The 21,917-nt window shown below is 40.7% G+C and overlaps 1 protein-coding gene across 7 annotated transcripts; it reads left to right on the top strand.

Moving 5' to 3' along the window:
* Positions 1-1,858: 1,858 nt before the first annotated feature.
* FMR1 (fragile X messenger ribonucleoprotein 1) lies at positions 1,859-19,955 on the top strand. Of its 7 annotated transcripts, none has more exons than XM_063141975.1 (16): positions 1,859-1,967; positions 5,702-5,754; positions 6,479-6,572; positions 8,220-8,291; positions 8,567-8,715; positions 9,297-9,390; positions 9,477-9,593; positions 10,323-10,493; positions 10,595-10,673; positions 11,570-11,679; positions 13,727-13,789; positions 14,449-14,535; positions 15,254-15,449; positions 16,362-16,505; positions 17,281-17,363; positions 18,074-19,955. In XM_063141975.1, the coding sequence occupies exons 1-16, from the start codon at positions 1,914-1,916 to the stop codon at positions 18,182-18,184; spliced, it is 1,677 nt and encodes a 558-aa protein (XP_062998045.1). In that variant the 5' UTR covers positions 1,859-1,913; the 3' UTR covers positions 18,185-19,955. The 7 variants fall into 7 exon arrangements, with proteins under 7 accessions (XP_062998045.1, XP_062998043.1, XP_062998042.1 ...); XM_063141973.1 differs by having other exon boundaries at positions 18,023-19,955; XM_063141972.1 differs by having other exon boundaries at positions 16,326-16,505; positions 18,023-19,955.
* The last annotated feature ends 1,962 nt before the right edge of the window (positions 19,956-21,917 follow it).

The following is a 21,917-nucleotide window of genomic DNA, read 5'->3' as shown; positions in this document are numbered from 1 at the left end:
CATACATTTAAAATATTTCTCCCATTTTTCTTGAGATTTTGAAAGAAATCTCTCATTTGAAAGTGAATTTTTATAAAATTAATCCTCAAATATTTTAGTTAAATAATTAACTTCAATATTCATATATTTAAAATATTTCTCCCGTTTTTATTTATTGAGATTTCCAAAGAAACCTCTCATTTGAAAGTGAATTTTTATATATATAAAAAAATCCTCACAAATATTTTAAATAATTAACTTCAATATTCATATATTTAAAATATTTCTCTCGTTTTTCTTTGAGATTTCCAAGGAAACCTCTCATTTGAAAGTGAAAGAATTATTATATATATATAAAAATCCTCAAATATTTTAGTTAAATAATTATTAACTTCAATATTCATATATTTAAAATATTTCTCTTCAGTTTTTCTTTATTGAGATTTCCAAACTTCTCATTTGAAAGTGAAAGAATTTATTTAAAAAATCCTCACAAATATTTTAGTTAAATAATTAACTTCAATATTCATATATTTAAAATATTTCTCTTCAGTTTTTCTTTATTGAGATTTCCAAACTTCTCATTTGAAAGTGAAAGAATTTATTTAAAAAATCCTCACAAATATTTTAGTTAAATAATTAACTTCAATATTCATATATTTAAAATATTTCTCTTCAGTTTTTCTTTATTGAGATTTCCAAACTTCTCATTTTGAAAGTGAAAGAATTTTTATTAAAAAAAAATCCTCACAAATATTTTAGTTAATTATTAACTTCGTTATTCATATATTTAAAACATTTCTCCCCAGTTTTTTGTTTCTGAGGTGAAGCTGTTTTCTACCCTTCTCCTAACATGAGGTAACTCGCCCCCTCTCTCCCGCAGCCCCAACGGTCACTATCCCTCAGCCCGCCATTTCGAGCAGCTTTTTTTAAACCCAGAAACTCCTCCCCACCTCCTATCTCCGCCTGCTCGCCTTTTATACCAGTAGGGGGGGCTTTCGCTCTCAACGTTTCATTGGGCGGAGCAGCCGTCACTCACAACAGTGTCCAAAAAAGAAGCAGCAGAGGCGGCGGCGACGTCCACCACTAGGCAAGGCACGGTGTGCGCTTGCGTGAAAGAGCTTGGCTGGCTAAAGCAAAGCGCGCCCGGAGTCTTCTCGCTCAGTCGCGCGAGATCACGTCCCCCCCGCCCCGATGGACGGAAATAGGTAGACGGGCGGCCGTTGGGGCGGCTTGAAGGAAGGGCCAGCGTCGCGTGCTTGGGCGCTCTCGCGCGAATACGAGAGCGCGCGAGCGAGAGGAGGAAAAGGAGGCGGCGGGGAGGGCAAGAGCGCATGCGTGCTTGCCTGCGCAGGCGCACGGGCGCTTCCCCGCTCTCCCTTTCTCCGACCCCTCCCACACCCGTTCGTCGCCTTCCCTCCTCCGCCGCCGCCGCCGCCGCCTCGGGGCCCCGCCGCGTCACGTGACGGCGCCAGGTTTTTAATGTTTACATTTGAAGCGGGCGGCCCGCGGCGGCGCCCCTCCCCCACGCCCGGCCGCTGCTCTTCTTCCTCGTCGTCGTCGTCCTCCATCCTCCTCATCCGCGGCGGCAGCGGCCTTCCCCTCCCGCGCCGCCCTTTCCTCAGCGGCCTCCACCGCCGCCCGGCGGCCGTTTCGCTTTCGTTTCCGGGCGGCGACGGGCCACGGCAGCAGCAGCAGCGACGACGACGGCGGCGGCGGCGACGACCAGCCGTGAGGAGGAGGCGAAGGAGGAGCCGCCTCGCCCCCCTCTCGGCCTGAGCTACCAGCCCCCCCGCCGCCGCCACGCGCCGCTGAGGGACGCCGAGGCCGGGCACAAGAAAGGCGGCAGCGCCGCCGCGGGGCGACTGGGGCGCGCCGGGGGGAGCAGCAGCGCCGCCGCCGCCGCCTCGGCCGCCGCCGCCACGGCCGCCGACATGGAGGAGCAGTTGGTGGTAGAGGTGCGCGGCTCCAACGGGGCCTTCTACAAGGTAAAGGCGGCGGCGGCGGCGGGGCCTCGCCTCGCCTCACGCACCTTCCCCCTGCCCTCACCCCCGGGGACGGCAAGGCCAGGCCAGGCCAGGCCGGCCGCGGGGCCCAGAGGACCGACAGACCCGCCCCCCTTCCTCGTCGTCTTCCTCCTGCCTCTCCCTGCTTTCGCTCCAGGGGCCGGGAGGGGGTCTCGGTGGAAGCACGCACACACACACCCCTCTGCACGCGCAGAGGCAGCCTCCGTCTCGCGGCCTCCTGCTCGCCTCCAACCGCCGGGCATCTAAGTCGTGGCGCGTGGAAAGGGGCGAGGGCGGAGGCGGCCCCGGCAGCCTGGTTGCTCCTCATCACGGGACGCCTCCGGCATCGCAGCTAGGATGGGGCCCGAGCAGAGACCCTGCCGAGCCCCGCGGTTTATGGGGTGCGAGATGGGGCGGAGGGTACAGGTGTTCTTGTAAGGCGGAATAGGAACGGAATAAGTAATGTATACACACACACACAGTGTTAGAGGAGACACAAATAGGATTTGGATAGGGTTTGAGAAGGCTCCTCTCTCACACACACACACAAACATACACAGAATAGGGGAGTTTGTGGGGTGCCTCATATCACACACACGTGTTTAGAGGAGACACAAATCGGATTCGAATAGGGTTTGAGAAGATTCTCTCTCATACACACACACACACACACACTCAGAGGGGGCGGTTGTGGGGTGCCTCATATCACGCAACTGTTTAGGGGAAACACGCTGAAATTGGTGGGACTTTAGCCATGACTGACGCATGTAATTTTGATTTCAGTGGGCCTTCTCTAAATACGACTCAGTCTGGATATGACCCGGTGTTTCCACAATCCAAGCGCCATTCCCATTGTCCACATGGACATAGAGATGTAGATGTCTAATAACTATAGATGCCTACATAGGCCATCAGGCCAGAATGTGCTCTGTTTAAATGTAATATTGATCATCATTGTCATCTCCTCTCTCACCTTGCCTGGCAGGGACGCTGTGGGGACCACTCTTGGAAGGGGTTGAGGACTCAGAAAATAACCGAATTAGGGAATCATTATTGGAATCAGGTTGTAGCGAGGGGGAAGGCCTCTGAAGAGTGATGGGGGACATCACAGGGGTGGGCAACCATTCCTGGGATCGCTCTCACCATTGGCTATGCTGGCTAAGGTGGATGGGAGTTGTAGGGCAACACTCCTCGAAGGCCCCAAGCTGCCCATGCCAGGAGTAGGGTGGGTCTTTTATTTGACTATCAAGATTCATGGCCAGGGAATGCTAAAAGAGAGTTTGCTTTTCTGAAAAATGACATAGTATAGTAGAGTTGGAAGGGGGCCTGTAAGGCCATCGAGTCCAAACCCCTACTCAATGCAGGAATCCTTAAAGCACCCCTGACAGATGGCTGTCCACCTGGAGGAGAAACGGGAGGAGTAGAGTAACTTTTTAAAAGACCTGTAGTAAAGGTGCAGGTTGAAGGCCTGTCCTGCTTCATCACCCCGGGAAACAAAATTGGAGAACAGGATTCTAAACTGCTGCGAGTTTGGCTTTAAATTGTGAAGTGGTATATCTGCATTTCTCTCTGCATCAAAATGCATCCAATAATTTTCAAGACTATTGTTCTTTTGAAATAGGGTCACTGAGCACATGAATTGAGTACTGTAAAATAACACTATCACTTGCATCTCTGCTTTAAGCTATAGATTTACACTGGGCCTAGCTTGGCTTCTGCTGAGGCACCTGGTAGTTCACTTGAAGCTGTTAACTTTCTGCAACAACATTCTAGTTTGCAGACCCTTTTCCTGGAGGTTCTTTTATATTAGCTTTCACAAGTTATTAATAAAATCCCCCCTTAATATGGGATATATTGTGAGATCTGTGGTGGTAGTGGTTCTTTTGATGCAGCCTGTTTGATAGGAGAGGAATTGGCTTAATTTATATGAAATGGGCACTATTTATTGTAAATTCAATATAAGTTGCAGATAATTAAATACAATGGGGTTTTTAGTCTTTTTAACCTAAGTTTTCAAGAAAACAAGACTTATATGTACTTAATTCTACAGATGCCTTGGTGAAAATTATACTAGTAATCCTAACTTTCAAGTTGGTAGGCCTACCTAGATTTTCAGAAGACCAAATCCCATTGCTTAAACTAGTTTGCCACTGTTACTGTTCACATTGCTGTAAAATAGATAGTCATTACTTGGGCATTGCATCACTCACTTGCTTTCTCTTTGTTCTTAAATAGCGTCTTGAGCAACTTCTGTTGCTTTCAAACCTTGACCAGAAAACTTAATACCTAGCCTCCAAAATGACCTCTTAAGACTATAAACCCAATGAAACTGGCCAGACCTAAGATGGAAGCTGACTGGCACAAATACCTGATGGAATTTTCCATCTAAAGGATGAAACAAGAAAGAGAACTCAGTTGATTTCTGCAGAAATTAGCTTCTTGGTGTTTCCAAACAAGTCAGTTTACAAACATCGAGCTGTTTATGTCATGGTATTAGACAGTTGCCATTAGCTATCAGTAGAAATTGCTGATACAACTTCTTTTTGTAGAAAAAGCAGTGTTCCTTCTCATATTTCTATCATTTTTAAATACACCATTATTACTATTCTGTGAAAGTTCATCCCATTGATTTCAGTGAAACTTCCAAGTTAGTGTGTTTAACATCAGGCCTTGATGAAGCTACTTGTTACCTGCTGCATACAACATGACCTAAGATCCCGTTCACTATGTTACACTCATTCAAGGCCTTGGAAAAGCCGATTAATTTGAAAAGCCATTAATTCTACAGTAATAAAGCCTGAAAATTATGACTACTAAAAGAAAACACAAGTAAGAATTAATTTGACCTAGACTAATTTGAGTATTTATAATATTCTTCACTCTTTTTCCCAGTGGTTCTTTTAATATGGGTGCTTTTGAGGAGCTGTAGCTCAGTGTTATAGAGCACCTGCTTTGCATGCAGAAAGTCCCCAGTTTAATCCCCGGCTTCTCCAGGTAGGGCAAAGAAAGAATCCTGCCTGAAACCCTGGGGAGCCCTTGCTGCCAGTCAGGGTTGACAGTACTTGGCTAGATGGACCAATGGTCTGGCTCAGTATAAGGCAGCTTCCTATGTTCCCCTGTGTTTTGTGCTTCTCATACATTATTGTTCTTTAGCTGCGATATCTGGCATTAAATTCGTTTAACTCTCTTTATCTTGGAGCAGTCAGCAAATGAATTTCAATCCAAAGACTTATGTAAAAGCCTCTGACTAGAATACTTTCCCACCCGATCATGTATTGCTTTTTCAGGAAGGTACTCCAGAAGTTTTTTTGTCCCATGCTATAACTCTCATCAGGGAAGCCAAAGCCCCTCGGTTCGTTTCCCTGCAGGATTAGGCACATGCACACACTACGCAGCTCCAAGTATGGCAATCATTCTAATCCTTTTTAGTGGATATTGTAAATCCACGAAAAATGCTTTCTCTACTGCACGATTCCTTGAGCTAGTGCCCTCCAGATGTTTTTAACTACAGCTTCCACTACCCTTCACCTATGACCATTCTGGCTAGGGCAGGTTAGAGTTGTAGTCCAAAACATATGGAGGGCACCAGGTTGGAGAAGAGTATTTACTCAGAAGAGTATTTTATTTAGATTGAGAAATTACCATGTAATCTAACTCTGTAGACTACTAATACTTTAATGCACTACTTGCTGTTAAGTCTCACTTCTCTTTTGCAGGCATTTGTGAAGGATGTACATGAAGATTCAATAACTGTTGCGTTTGAGAATAAGTACGTATGGTCCGAATACTGACAAAATTGTGATGGATGTGTTTATGAATTGCATATAATGTAAAAATGTAGTGTGTAGGTGCTGGATGAACTTCGGTACCCTAATATTTAAAACTTCATTTTGATTACCTTCTTGTAGCCTTGCAGCTGCTTATACTAACTGACACTGCTGATATTTTCTTTGTGATGTGGATGCACCTGGTTATAGGCAGTGTGGGTCCCAAATGCATGGTGTAATTTCTCACTTGCACACTGACACTATGGTTGTTAAACATAGGGCAACAATGAGGTGCTACATACACAGTGTCCCATCCCTCCTCCATTATCTTACCCACTCACTTAAGCAAACCATGGGCTGTTGGGGGCAAGCGTGAGAGGGCAGACACACTGCCTGCAGTGCTACCACCACTTCAATTTTCTTTGGTAACTCACTATCAACTCTTCATAGGTTGCTGGACAGCATGTGTGAACCCAGCCTGCTGGGTTTTTCGGGGGTGGGGAGGTGGTAAACAACCCACCGGTTAACCCAAGAACAAACCATGGGTTTAACCCATGGGCTGTTGTGTTGCGTGAACCAGGACAGAGCATCTGTTCAGCTTATCCCACTTCGTATGGTTAGGTTCCAGGTAACTAATCACTGGCCACCTTTCCTGTAGTGACCTACTTTGTGTCTCCCTGACCTCAGTTATGTTTTAATAGCTTAGGTTTTTATTGTGTATTTTAGCTGGCAGCCAGAGAGACAGATTCCATTCCATGATGTCAGGTTTCCTCCACCTACGGGGTACAATAAAGATATAAATGAAAGTGATGAAGTCGAGGTAAGAACTGTTTTAAGCCATGTTTTTAAGTCATGTTTTTAAGTGGAGGAGAAACAGTAATAAGGTTGGCTTTTTTGAGAAAAATGCCTGCAATAGCATTTTGGGTGCTCTTCTTGATTTTCCCAAAAATTCTTGAACAGCATAAAATCATACTTTAAGAAGAAAAACAAAGGCACTGAAAAATATTAACAAACTAACTTTAGAACACCGAAATCTTCTTCTCACATTCCTAGAGAAGTAAAACTTCTAGAAATTATCAAGCCATGGGGGTGGGGGGGAATGATACGTTATTTTCAGAAGAAATTGAAATATATGGAATCCTTGTTTTCTGATCATTTCAAAACTTACTAGCTTACAGTGGCAATCCTGTGGCTCCTGTTTTTTGGATCTCCCTCTCCAAGGGGAAATAGTGAGGTCCACCCTCGGAAGGAGAGTCAGTCTTGAAAGCCCCTGTGAGGTTGCCTGGAGGTCCAAAGTTGATGCTCCTCCAGCGTTGGAGAGAGGGTGTAAAGGAGGTGTGGCAGGAAAGGCTGTGGGTTCAAAACCTTCCCATTCCCCCGACACATCCTTAAGATAAGGGGGAGCTACCCCTGCCCTGGAGCTGGCTTAGTTTATTTCCTTCCCTTAGGAGTTAATGGCCTGGGGGCGGGGGGAACAGCTCCTCTGCTGCACCTAAGATACCAAACAAACTTTGTTTTTCCCCGGTGCAGAAAATAGTTTTTAAAACAAGCCACTTTGTTTGCAGTAAACAAAAGGATATTTTTTGGGGGGGCGGGGGTTGTTTTTTGTTTGGTCTTACAAACAATCTCCTCTCCATAGTTGGCGTTATACAGAAACAGGTGAAACAATGCAAACAGATCTGGAATGATGGTACACAGCATGAGCAACAATACCATTTCTAAACTGTTTCCAGCTCTTTTAACGAGAGATAATCTAACCTAAAATGTTATACTTTTGAAGGAGTATTGGTCTACAATATACATCGATTGTAATTACTTAACACTGGAAAATAGAGAGCTGTAGTCAACTGGGGAAAGTTACTTATAACCTTGAAACTTCTAAATTTAACTAGTATTGCATTCATTGTTACTAATTTTACATGAAAATGTTTACATTTCTTTTAGAAATGGAAAGCTTTCCATGGAAATAGAGAACAGTGGGTAAAATGTCCATTTCAGAAAATTGTCCTCCCCACATTCCTGGCATGGTTGCTCCCAGATGAAGTGCAGGTTGGCCTCTGTTTAGCATGAACTGCCTGGCTGTGTTGGATGCAGCTAAAACTTAGAGAATCAGGTCCCTTGTGTGCATTTTTGATGCCTATGCTTCTTATGTAGTAGCTACCATGTAGCATTACATAAATTTGACAAAATGCTTCTTGAGGGTTCTTGGCAGATAGTTAAACCATGCAAGTTATTACACAAGAAACAAGGATTCTGGAATAAATACTTGGTAGTGTTTAATGAAAGTATCAGTAGTTTTAGGAGGTTGTGCCAGGCCTTGCACATTTAATACATCAGAGTGGGTGTGGTACTGAGAGTCAGTAGGATGGAGGTATGTGAATAATAAAACCTGTAAACTAAGTTCCAGTATAGTAGTAGTGTTCTCATTGAGTAATTTCTCTTCACTGATGACTATTGTATTGTTTAGGTTTATTCCAGGGCTAATGAAAAGGAACCCTGTTGCTGGTGGCTGGCGAAAGTGAGAATGATAAAGGGTGAGGTAGGAATAAATATATTTTGATTTTCTGCCTTCTAAGTGATAGGTGTAGCTCCTGATTTTAAATTCTTCTGTGCCTCCCTTTTCAATTACTGCTTATCTAGCGGACATTTTTAAATAGAATCTAAATATATTGCATTTTGAAGCCAAAAAAAAAATGTTCTTTCTCCTAAAAGTAAAGAACAAGCCCCTTCAAATGTAAGGTAGAATATAGTCTTAGCATATTATCACTTTTCAGTGAAATAGTGTCTTGGATGATTTTGTTCTTTTTTTATTAGTTTTATGTAATAGAATATGCGGCTTGTGACGCTACCTACAATGAAATTGTCACAATTGAACGTTTAAGATCTGTGAATCCCAACAAACCTGCAACAAAGGATACTTTTCATAAGATCAAACTTGATGTGCCAGAAGATTTAAGGCAAATGTGAGTACAGAGCTGTTTTTCATAAAAAATAAAAAATTGTGATCTGTTTTTTAAACCTAAGACTATTGAAGATAATTTGCTTCACATCATAGGTGTTGCATTTTTCTGTACAGTATGCATGACCTGTACACAATTGCTTTCAAATGTATTGTAACTTCAGTGTTTTATGAAAGTCCTATAAGCCATTGTGTATAGCAACATGACATTTAATTAAAGCATTTTATTTATGTCAAGGTAATCATGGATTTGTACAGTTAAGATGCTAAATTGTGTGTCTGCTACTGTTTAATGGCCTATACATGGACAAAGTCGATAATGACCTAGTTAAAACCAGATGAAAATATATAAACATAAATATAACTGAACTCTTTCAGTGTTACTTTGAAAAGCGTCACAGCACAAGTGGTGCTGACATGATTTTGAGCCCTACGTGGTAGACCGTGTGGTATTTCATTGTTTACTGCTGAAGCTTGGTCAGCTGAGAAACAGCTGGGCAATACATGCACTTTCAACAGGACATGTTATGGCTGATTCATGTATGTGAAATATTTCATAAATACTAAAAGTAATTTCTGTTTAAGGTGTGCTAAAGAATCTGCACACAAGGACTTCAAAAAGGCAGTTGGGGCATTCTCTGTAACGTATGATTCTGAAGCCCATCAGCTTATCATTTTGGTAAGTACTTTTTGCATTAGAAATTATTCAACAGTCTGTACTGGATATGAAACTGATCAAAGATCTTTTTCCACCCAATTATCTAGTCAATCAATGAAGTAACAACAAAACGTGCAAATATGCTCATTGATATGCACTTTCGAAGTCTTCGCACCAAGTTATCGTTGATAATGAGAAATGAAGAAGCAAGCAAACAGCTAGAGGTACTTCACGTTAAAACAATGCACAAGGGTAGCTCTGTAGTCCATTGGAGCAAAAAGAAAAACAGCAACGAAAGTTTTGCAGCATCTTAAGAACCAACAATTGATTGTGACGTAACCTTTCGTGCAATGCAGTTTGATAGTCTTTAAAGTGCTGCAAGGTCCTATTTTAGGTAGAGGAACCAAATGTATTAATTGTCCAAATCTAGAAAACTGTATTGTATTGTATTCTACTAATAATCTCTATGGGTTCACTTTTTGGTTAAGGGTTTTGTTGAATGATTTCTCCTTAGCTACAAAGAAACGACCCATGACAGAGACATTAGAGAATGAATCTGAAAGCAATACAGCCATTTTACTCATTTTAGCTTATTGGATCACTCTCTCAAAGCACTAACACTTATATATTGAATTAGTTGTTTCCATTATACTGATTGGGAATTGATATTGGTTGACTTGCCCAAGGATAACCATTGAGTCTATATAATTTGAATCCAGCCTCCACATTTGGAATAAACTGTCAACGAAAAGCATTCACTGAGTGGAGAATATCCTAATATGGAAACAGATTATATACATTTGACTACATTCCTAGGTTAATGGGGGGAAATTTTGTACATTTAAGGGATTTTCAAATGTGCAAGAGTGAGTAATTTGTCAACAATTTACACTCCCACCACTGATTATGTACTCGTAATCAAGTTCTATTTCTAACCAAGACTGTTTTTGCAGAGTTCAAGGCAGCTTGCTTCACGATTTCATGAACAGTTTGTTGTACGTGAAGATCTAATGGGTCTGGCCATTGGTACTCATGGTGCTAATATTCAGCAAGCCAGGAAAGTGCCAGGTGTGACAGCTATCGACCTTGATGAAGACACTTGTACATTCCATATTTATGGGGAGGTGAGTTACATCTGCATTGTTGCAATTCATAAGACTTCTCTAATGCTGTGACACCGCAACATTTTATTAGCCGTTTTAATTTATTTTATTTTATTCTGAAGGATCAAGATGCAGTGAAAAAGGCAAGAAGTTACCTTGAATTTGCTGAAGATGTCATCCAAGTCCCAAGAAACTTAGTAGGTATGTCAGTTTGGGGTATGATTTTGAATCTTGATTCACTTATGTTTATTTCCTTAGAACCGTATAGCAAAAGGCACCTTTTCAGTATGGATAACCTAGCTAAATACTAACATTTTAAAGTTTACACTTAACGTAAAAGTTTGCCTTTTAAAACTGAGTCATGACTATATATCAAACAGATTTGAGGTAAAGACTGCTTTTCTAAGTTAAAAGAACATGGGGGGAATACCTGTCTAATGAGATTAAGCATTATAAATTACATAAGAAGTCACACATTGTATTTATTATTTGTGACTCTCTTACTGGATCCCAGGGTGCAGGAGGTGTAGGAGGAGTTTTTGTTCTCATAGTGTTAAAAATATTTATAATCCCCCCCCTTTTTTTTTTGACAAGTCAAATACCTAACACTAGCTTTGTGCAGATTACCCCTTACTATATTAGTGCCAGAGTTTTCAACTAAATTTATTAAATACTTGGTCCTGACAAGTACAAATTTTGCCTTTCCATCTAGGAATAGATACTGTAAAATTCTGGGCAGCCTAAAAATCTATTCCAAAGGTGCATTTAAAGGACCATGAGGTGAAAGAACAGATAAGAGTCCAGTGTATAGATGAAACTTTCAAATGGTTGCAGACTGACTTAGAATCATAGAATAGCAGAGTTGGAAGGGGCCTACAAGGCCATCAAGTCCAACCCCCTGCTCAAGGCAGGAATCCACCCTAAAGCATCCCTGACAGATGGCTGTCCAGCTGCCTCTTGAAGGCCTCTAGTGTGGGAGAGCCCACAACCTCCCTAGGTAACTGACAACCTCCCTAGGTAACTTCCTTTTGTTCTTAAGCTTCCACTTACTTGAGTGAAGTCCTAAATATTGGATATTTTGTATGTTTTTTTTATAGGAAAAGTTATAGGAAAAAATGGAAAACTCATTCAGGAGATCGTGGATAAATCAGGCGTTGTGAGAGTGAGAATTGAGGCTGAAAATGATAAAAATATTCCACAGGAAGAGGTATGTGAAATAAATAAGACTTTACTGAATGCTAATGTTTCATATTTAGCAGGAAAAATGCATTTTTGTTGATCATTGTATATTTCGTTTATAAACTCTAGATTCCAGGTGTTTGTTTTGGATTTACTGTAATCCTATCTAAGTGTGTTCAGTGATTTGTAAATGAGTACAGCGCTTCAAACAGCCTGTCTTTCTACATTGTTTCATAGTAACTGTATGGTTTGTTATAATCCTCATGAAGTAGGCCACTATTTTCATTTTAGAGTAGGAGAACTGAAATTGAGAGAGGGTTTTTCCCAAGGCTACACAGCGAGTCCATAGCAGAGCCAGGAACAATCCCCAGGTCCAGGTCCAAAACTAGCCATTCGACCACATTGCATGATAAGAATCCAAAGCAGTTGGCATACCATGTTGAGTTTCAGCAGTATATATACTAACCATGAGCTAATTCTCTGATTGTGGATCCTTACAAAGCTAAAATGACACCATCCAAGATTTGCAGAAATATAATAATAAAAGTATCTTCGTAGGGGGAAAAACTCCATAGCAGCTCACTGAGAACTGAACATATTCAGTGGGCCTGGAATGGGGTGGGTGGGGAGCGAAGGCATTACCTTGGAAGAAGCTGGCTGGCTCCCTGAATAGGATCATTCCATACTGCAACACTTCATTGCAGGTCCCACTTGTAACATCTAAGGGTAGCCTCATTCAAAGCGTCATAATTCAGAATAGTTTCTTCTAAATTTATGAAAGTAGGTAGCTAGCGAAAGCATAAATGTAAGAGTTGTGTTTCCATTTGAAAGACCTAAGCAGTTTGTTTCAGTTTTGAAGTTAGTTTGGTCTGTTGGATGTATATCCTGCTCTATCACATGGGCTCAAGGCTTTTTGCAGCATTTTTTCTCCTAAATGTCAATAATTTTGTTTTAAAGGGTCTCACAGTCCTAAGGAAATAAATGATCATGTAAAACAGAAGTGCAAAACCTCAGGTCCAGGGGCCCAAAAGGTTATAATGCCTCTCCTGAGGCTTAGTTACTGGCAGGAAGAGACTTAAGCTAAAATGTGCTGTATTTCTGCTTTTTTTGCCCTGCCGCTTTTGCCTTCATCCACACCCACCACATATGCAGCCCCCAAGAACATCTCCAAAATGGAATTCAGTCCTTGGGGTGATAGAGGTTCTGCATCCCTGATGTAAGCAATCCATTTAAAAAACACACACACCAGATACCCAGATTGCACAGTAAACAAATCCAAAGGGCAGTGCTTTTTGCAGGAAGCCACACGCTAAATGCTTATTCGTTGAATATAGTCTGCGGCTGGGTGAAGAGTAGAGCTCAGTTCTGGGTATAGTGAGGGGTATCTCTGGAACTCTGGCCTATTCTGAAAGAGCAGCACTAGTCCCAGTGACAACCTCCTTGCCGTTTACTCTTTGTCTTCTCTTAGCAAGCATGTGAATTTGTTTTTAGTTACTGTGGAACATCTGTTCTGTTCAAGTGAGCTAGACACATTAGATCAATATAGAATCTCTTTGGAGCTATGGCTGCTCTCTGAGCTGTGTGCAGCCTGTATGACAGCCTATCAGAAGTTCAATATGCCACCTGCTTTTGCTATCTGGGACTATTAGAAGGTGATAGGGTGGGTGGGGTGTCAAGCATGTGGGTGGTAGGCTGGGTCGGAAGTTGTGGAGGCCAGGTTTCTACTCCATTTGACACTGAAAATGAATCGTCTTTTACGTTGGCAGCATGGCTATGCTCCAGAATTCCATGGGTGCCTCCTGTGCAATTGCCTGTTTGAATGGTGCCCACAAGGTGACCATGTCTAGAAAACCAGAAAGGAACTGCCACAGAGAGGTGCCCATGTACTCCAGGATCACAGCTGTGCCACCCATATAACCTGTAAATTCGGCCTATGCTTATTTACAGTTTCCAAATGCAACTTTAAAAGGTGGGTTGGGTGCTTTTGGCCTTGTCAAGTCTTGAGTTGAAGGTTCTGTGTTAACTCCTGTGTATGTTTAATGACATCACTAACACGCGCATTCCTTACGCTGCAGGCGTTAGTTGTGTCATCAACCGTAGCAGGGAGAAAGCAAAAACCTGAACTCAAAACTTGGCAGGTAAGAAACGTTTACTTTCCTTAACTTTTCTTTTAAAGCTATATATGCCTTTAGGAGAACTTGATTGACTATAATCAACGTGGTATTTGTGATTAGGTGAACCAGGTAAATATTTGCCACTATCCATACCGAGGTGACAGGTTTCTTATTTTATGTAGTGTGCTCTAAAACCAGCCACAAGTAGAAGAAGCAAGTGTTCCAAGAGAGGGTTTAAGCTTAATCCTAAAACTGATAATTGTCACATGAGTTGCATTAGTTTGACCCTGCAAACATACTATCCTTACTGCATGAAAGCTACTTCAATAGCCTCTGCATGGTGGCTGGTATGATGGGGATCAATCTCTGTGCCAAACTGTTCAAACCTTTCTTTAAATAGGTTTTGGACCTCACCAACATGCAACAACATTGTGTTTTCTTAGCTGTATATCAGGATCATTTCCATATTTCAAGTTGATACCTGAAAAGTCACTTTTTTGTAGTCACAGGGACATGTAACAAAGATAGATCTTAAGGAAAGGTCAGCTGTTGCTATTGTATGATCTAGAGGATTGCAGATATAGTTCTTAAAATCTTTTCTCTTAATTGTTTGACCAATGGAATTACAAATGGTTGCATTAGATATATCACTGAAGACCACTAATTCTAAAACGGCTTTCTAGGGAATGGTCCCGTTTGTCTTTGTGGGAACCAAGGACAGCATCACCAACGCAACTGTTCTTTTGGACTATCACCTCAATTATTTAAAGGTGAGAATCATATTGAATTGCTTTTTGGGAGAAGGGCAGTTCAGACTGAAAGATAAATTTTACAACAATTTTTTTCAGCATTTTCAAATTCATTTCCAGTTCTGCAATTTAGATCTCTACATATGCAATTCTTAACTCAATGCTGACTATCTGATACCAGCCTATTTCTTAAACCAGTTTTGTGGGAGGAAATAGTTTTTAGTCAAGCTGTTCAGGATGCATACCTTACCAAGATACTAAGCAAGATTGGTCAAAATACAATCATAGAATTGGCATGGGGCCTATAAGGCCATCGACTCCAATCCCCTGCTCAATGCAGGAATCCATGTTAAAGCATCCCTAACCGATGGCTGTCCAGCTCCCTCTTGAAGGCCCTTAGTGTGGGAGAGTCCACAACCTCCCTAGGTCATTGGTTCTATTGTCATACTGCTTTAACAGGAAGTTTTTCCTGATGTCCAGCTGGAATTGGGCTTCCTATAACTTGAGCCCATTCTTCCGTGTCCTGCACTCTGGAAGGATCGAGAAGAGATCCTGGCCCTCCTCTGTGTGACAACCTTTCAAGGACTTGAGGAGTGTTGTCATGTCTCCCCTCAGTCTTTTCTTCTCAAGGGTAAACAGGCCCAGTTCTTTCAGTCTTTCCTCATAGAGCTTTGTTTCCAGACCCATCCTCATCCTCATGGCTGCAACAACTTACTGTAACTCATTTCTCTTTCCATAGGAAGTGGATCAACTACGTTTGGAGAGATTGCAAATTGATGAACAGCTTCGACAGATCGGGGCCACTTCTAGACCACTACCAAACCGCACAGATAAAGAAAAAGGATATATGACTGATGATGGCCCAGGCCTTGGAAGAGGCAGCCGACCCTACAGAAACAGAGGGCACAGTAGGCGTGGTCCAGGCTATGCTTCGGGTAGGTAACTTGGAATGTTCTGACTTCAACTCTGATGTGCTAAGTGGGCAGGCTTCTCTGATGATGCTATATGCTCAACAGGCAGTCACACGAATCAGTATATGTACAAAGAAACTTGTGGTATTGATGCATGAGCTCTATTAGTCTGTGGCTTCAAACTGTTGTTAACATAGTTCAGTCTGTACATTGTGTCATCACATGGAAGTCACTTGTAATTCCACAAGGTGGCTGCTGTGGAAGGATCCATCCACCTGGCAGACACTTCATTCTGTACTGTACCGCCATTGTGGAGCAGCCACCATGCGCTTAAAATGTAATCAAGTCATTGACTGCAGGCAAATGTCTTGATTTGCAGTTCCATGCAACTTTGGAAAACCAGATCATAGAATGTTTTGTTCTTCTTCGTGGTCTCTGTGCATCACACATATAGGTGTCAGTGCAGAGCCCATATGTGTGACTGCACAGATGACCACTCAAAGAACTACAGTTACAGGTAAGCAACTTGCATTTCTTCTTCGTGTTCATCTGTGCAGTCACACATATGGGCTCGGCACTGACACCTATATGTGTGACTGCACAGATGACCACTCGAAGAACTACAGTTACAGGTAAGCAACTTGCATTTCTAATGTGAGTAGAGCTGATAACTTTTCTGAAGCAGATAAACTTTTCTGAAGCAGATAAACTGCTCAAAGTAATGCAAACAAGGATCCAGTCAAATTTTACTACACCCTACTCATGAAGATGTACTACAGCAGGAATCAGAAATTCACTCTTTAGAAAGACTAAACTGGTAGTTCTTTCAGTTGGTTGGTTTTTCTAAAATATCATGAAAATAGACTGTGGTATGTCTTGGTTTTTTTAAACTCTTGATAGGAACTAACTCTGAAGCATCAAATGCTTCTGAAACAGAGTCCGATCACAGAGATGAGCTTAGCGACTGGTCGTTAGCCCCGGCAGAAGAAGAACGTGACAGCTACCTTCGCAGAGGAGATGGGCGAAGGCGAGGCGGAGGTTCACGTGGTCAAGGAGGAAGAGGTCGGGGAGGTTTCAAAGGTGAGCTGTATGATAATACCTGTAACACAAACTGAACCAGAAGCCGAAACTATACTTCATACGTACTGAGGAATGCAAACCTCTGAGTAACCATCAGTAGAGTCAAGGTGGCAACTGGCATTCCCAGAAGGGGGAAGAACATTGAGGGGAAACACAAACCAGCCAGGGCGAGTCGTCTACTCACAAAGAAGCCCCCAAAAGACAAAACAATTAAATAACATTATGTGCTCTTCAAGGAAGGATGGCCATGCTAGTGGCAAATGTCAACAGGTTTTAATAATTTGATCCACCCTAAAGTAATAAGTACCAGGTATGCCATAATATAACGTTTCCATCCTTTATGGCAGCCAAGCTGAGAGTTGTTGACTTGAGCTTTAAAATATGAATGAAAGGCAGCCATTGTAAGTCACCAATACCGGTTTTTGAGTAATTGTATTATATATGTGCCACCCAATAATTAAGTTCTTGGGACAGTTTTCAAAAGCGCTCAAAAGTTTAAAGTAGGTTTATAAACCATGGAAATAAATACATATATTATTATTGTTATTATTATTATAGCTCTGGCTATGGGGGCGGTATAGAAGTGTAATAAATAAATAAATTCTCTGGTTAATTACTCTTGCATTATTTTTTCTGCCTACAAAAGTTTGCCCAGTAGGATATCGCTCTTACAGTTAATTAAAAAAAAACAAATTTGCCAGTATCCCTGAGAGTGTGACACATGCATATTTTTTTTATTAAATACATGATCTTAACATCCAAATTTGATGTGCAGGAAACGATGAACAGTCGAGGACTGATAACCGTCAACGTAATTCAAGAGATACTAAAGGGAGAACAGCGGATGGGTCACTTCAGGTAATTGTTGTCTGTTTGTTTCATCTATGTACTATTAAACCTCCGCGCTTGTGGCCTGGCCCTTCGCACCATGGTGTGATGCAGCTTCTATGCCACACCTGCGTGCACCTAAATTAGTTTTATCCCTGCAGCCGCTTGTGCTGATGTCAGCCGCAAGTAAGCTTCATTAATTATATTACTTGGAATTTTAAACTACCTCATTTTGAAAAGGTCAAGTAAAGTAATGCTTTAGAACAGTTAATTTTTAAAAACCGTAAATTAAATGATTTTTAACCCAAAAAACCACACCCACAGATCTTACTTAACCACAGCTACTAAATGCTTGCCCATATAATAGTGGCTTACATCCTGTTTGAGAGACACTGTTCAGGATTTGTTAAATTTATAAAGGAAAGGAATTCTGCAAAATAATACATGGGATAAATTATATGCAATTTCATGTTGAAGATAGTATTTGCCTTTATACAAGTCTTCATGCCTGAACACCGTATTAAAAATAACCTGAGGTGATAGTTTCTCTTAAGTGTACATTACCTTTAGAATGTATTTCATTTGGAAAAGGAGAAGCCATTCCTCCCCCCCCCCCCCCCCCCCCCCGTGGCTGTTTCCCTCTTCTATTATCAAAGGGGTATGCTTTATATAACTGTAACTTGTTTCAGATCAGAATTGACTGCAATAATGAAAGGAGTGTCCACACTAAAACGTTACAGAATACCTCCAGCGAAGGTAACAGGATGCGCACGGGTAAAGATCGCAACCAGAAGAAAGAGAAGCCGGACAGCGGAGATGGTCAGCAACCCTTGGTGAATGGAGTACCCTAAGCGGCATAGTTTGAGAAGTCATTTTTTCCTAAACTGTTTCAGTAAATCTTATTCCACATTAGAGAAACTTGTTAGGCCAAAGACAAATAGGCAAGATGGCGCAGGGCATGAAATGAATATGAAAAGTTCTGTTAGCCTTTTTTAACATCAGCAGTATGCAGGGTTTTTTTTTTTCCAAAATAAGACGTTATACTTGCATTAAATATCTTGAACTTCTGAAAAAAATGCTTTCAAGTACATATTGCACTTCAAACAATGAGAGAGTCCTTTTGATTGTTTTAAAAATACTGAACTGTGCATTGGTATTTCTGTTCAGTTGTACCATTTTAACGCATCTGGTCAAAATCACTGCTAAATTTCAATTTTCAGAATAAATAGTGTTTGCGGTAATCAAATTGGGCTTCTGTTTTCAATCTATTAAAAGTTCCTCTTTTTAAAAATTGAGAAGCTACGTTTTATGTCCTGTGTCAGTTCACATTTTGGTTCACTTTTTCAGTATTTTAGTGAACCTGGATATATGTGTAATGTAACTAAATTGTCATTTTCATTAGCAAAAAGTTGTATGATCTGTGCCTTTTTTATATCTTGGCAGGTAGGAATACTATATTTGGATGCAGAAATCAGGGAAGATGAGTTGGAAACACTAAATGTACAATATATGTAGCAAACCTTCTCCAACAATTAGTACTTTATTAGAAGAATGCATGCTTTCCATAATTTTTTCCTTGCATAAACATCAACTTAGGCAGTTTATAAGAATAGGAAACTTACTTTGCACTGAAGATAATGGCAGATTGTGTTACTGAGATGGTGTTTTTTGTTTTGTTTTCCTTTTTAGACAGGACAAAAGTTTTTTAATGCATATTTCCATTTGTGATAAACTAAAACAATTCATGGTTACCGAGGGAACAAATTGTAACTTGTTCATAAGCTAATAGTGTGTGCCTGCTGTTTGGCCAGAGGACCAATTTAAAAGAATAGCTTTCTTTTCAGTTCCCCTACAGTTTTTGGTATTTAAATTCGGAACTTATCTCCGATGAGATAGGCAAATGTATATGACTCCTAGTAAAATTCAGGGATAGTGTAGTTTGACAGCATTGGAAATAGAACAGTCTTTATATAAGGTCTCATTCACAAGTAGATTCAAAACATGTAACTGAAGTTGGTGTAAAGTTTAGTTGCCCAGAACCAGGGGATGGTGGATGCTTTCTATTCCTGATCATGAACGAAATTTACTTGCAAAAAAAAAAAAAAAAAGTGCAGTAGACCTTCTTTTTAAGCTATTCTATTTTTATTAAATTTGCTCCAGTAGGAGTGTTGCTGATTATGTACAGAGTTGTACAAACTTGGCCCCTGTCTGTGTGGTGCGTTTTTTGTTTCTCTGCTTTTCTCATTTTATTTTTTTCCTTGCATACAAGCAAGCATATAAAAATGGCAACGAGCTGCACACAACTTAACAAATATTAAAAAAAAAGTCTTAAATATTGCCAAACATTAAGTGTTGATTTCTAGTTATTTATTTTTGGGGGAATGTATAGTATTTCAAAACTGAAATTGGTACCTTGCACACATCATCTGTAAGCTGTTTGGTTTAAAATACTGTAGATAATTAACCAAGGTAGAACGACCTTGTAATGTAACTGCTCTTGGGCAATATTTTCTGTACATATTAGCTACAACAGATTGGATTTTATGTTGACATTTGTTTGGTTATAGTGCAATATATTTTGTATGCAAGCAGTTTCAATAAAGTTGGATCTTCCTCTGCTGATGGATGTTGATGCAATCTTTATAAATGATTGCTTTAAACAAATCAACTTAAAAAGGAGCAAGAACCTATTTTTTCTGTGTTAAATTGGAAACGTTGTTTACTCCAGATGTGTGAAAGCTGAAACATTTTCAGTTTCAAGAATTTGGCTGGTAATGTGCCGTTACTGGTCAAAACGTACATGTTTAGCAATTATATGCACTAATTTTACACTCAAGGCTGACTTCAGTAAGGTGCTAACTAGATTGACTTAACTAAAACTGTAATAGGTTAATCACATTTTCGAATGACATTTTGCAGTATTTTTGTGCTTTAAATGTGTATCCCTTTCAATTCAAAAATCCACTGTTTTTAAGTATTCGTACATTTAAAAAAAACTGTAAATCAAAATGTAAGACTCATTTTGAGAATCATGCGTGTTACAAAGGTTGAAAGTGCAGCAAATGTCTGATGTCTGGGTTCACTTCCTTATTGGTAACTTCACATATGGTCTAATAAATTACAATTATTTTGAAAAAAAAATAAAGTTTTTTTAAAGAGTGAAAGCTATCTGTGAATGGCCACAAAGTTCACATACAATATGGTTAGACAACTCCACCTTGAACTTAAAAATGCAAGAATAATTAGGTTTAGGATTTTCCTCCCCCTAGTGTTGTTTTAATAAAAGGAAGGGCAAAATGGGAGCTTAAGTTTCCACAGACAAGGCTTTTTCTGAAATGGCTAAAACCTAATACCTTAATGCCAGTATATCCAAGGTGGGAGCATGATCATGGATTACCTACATTTATTTTCTTGGTAAATATACCATTCACAAGTTTGTACCTTCCCCCTCATAATGATTCTTTCCCATTGGATTTAATAAAAAAAAATTCCTATGGAATCCTTAGGAAAAAGTAGTTTGCGAACTGAAAAAAATCTTATACTTTGAATCATAGAATAGTAGAGTTGGAAGGGGCCTATCAGGCCATCGAGTCCAACCCCCCCGCTCGATGCAGGAATCCACCCTAAAGCATCCCTGACAGATGGTTGTCCAGCTTCCTAACTGTAGACAAGTTTCTCCTTAATGCTACTCCTGTACTTACCTGCTCTGCTTATTAAGGTAGTTTCAGTCCTGGGTTGAGATGGATAAGAGACTAAGGCCCTTTCTACACCTAAGGATTATCTCAGGAAAATGGAGGGGTCGTCTCTTCATGCTCCCGGGATCTCATGTGTGTCATTTGGATGCACAGGGATGATCCCTGGGAAAAAGACAAGTGTAGAAACGGCCTAAGATTCAAACTGCTCACACTCCCTATGAATCTGCTACTAAGTGGTGGTGTGACAGATCATTGCAATTTATTTTGGATGCACTCAATGTGGTTCTTACATCCATGTTTCTCTGAAGACAGGTTTACTTCAGAATTGCTTTTTGTCTATAGGGTCAGTGTGTAAGGCCTTCCCCAAACCGTTCTCTTTACCAAAGTCTGTGCTTTCTTCTTTCATTAGATAATGCCTTGACCATGGTTCTCTTGATTTTGTTGGCCAATTGAAGAGTAATTCTTATCTTCATCCAGAATTAGCCATTTCCTGAAGAGCTGCTACTTCAAGTTTCCAATTCCCCAAAACAGGAATCCGATACGATTGTAGAAACTGTACTGAAGGAGAATTAGATTGAGAGAAGCAGGTTTTACCCTTCCAGCACCTTTGAAATCCAGTGTTAAAAAGTATAATTTAGACCCTGTTGACACTGATTTGTAAAAATGTCTAATGCATGTCTAGGTGCCACTTTGGCTTTTAGTAGGGCATGTATTTTACAACGTACTAGAATAGAACCACCACGGTGTCCTTCTCCAGCAATGTTGTGGTATCCTGTGTTAGGCATGTCCAACCATAGCCATTTGCTGGGAGATTGCAAAACAGTTTTATATATGGGCGAAAAAGTTTGCAAACAAATATTGTCTTGATTCCTGGCTGTCAGACTTGCTA

The sequence above is a fragment of the Elgaria multicarinata genome, chromosome 15 (assembly GCF_023053635.1).
Source record: "Elgaria multicarinata webbii isolate HBS135686 ecotype San Diego chromosome 15, rElgMul1.1.pri, whole genome shotgun sequence".
Taxonomy (NCBI): Eukaryota; Metazoa; Chordata; class Lepidosauria; order Squamata; family Anguidae; genus Elgaria; species Elgaria multicarinata.
The sequence above is the reverse complement of the archived record's forward strand: the minus strand, read 5'-3'. Positions and strand labels throughout refer to the sequence as shown.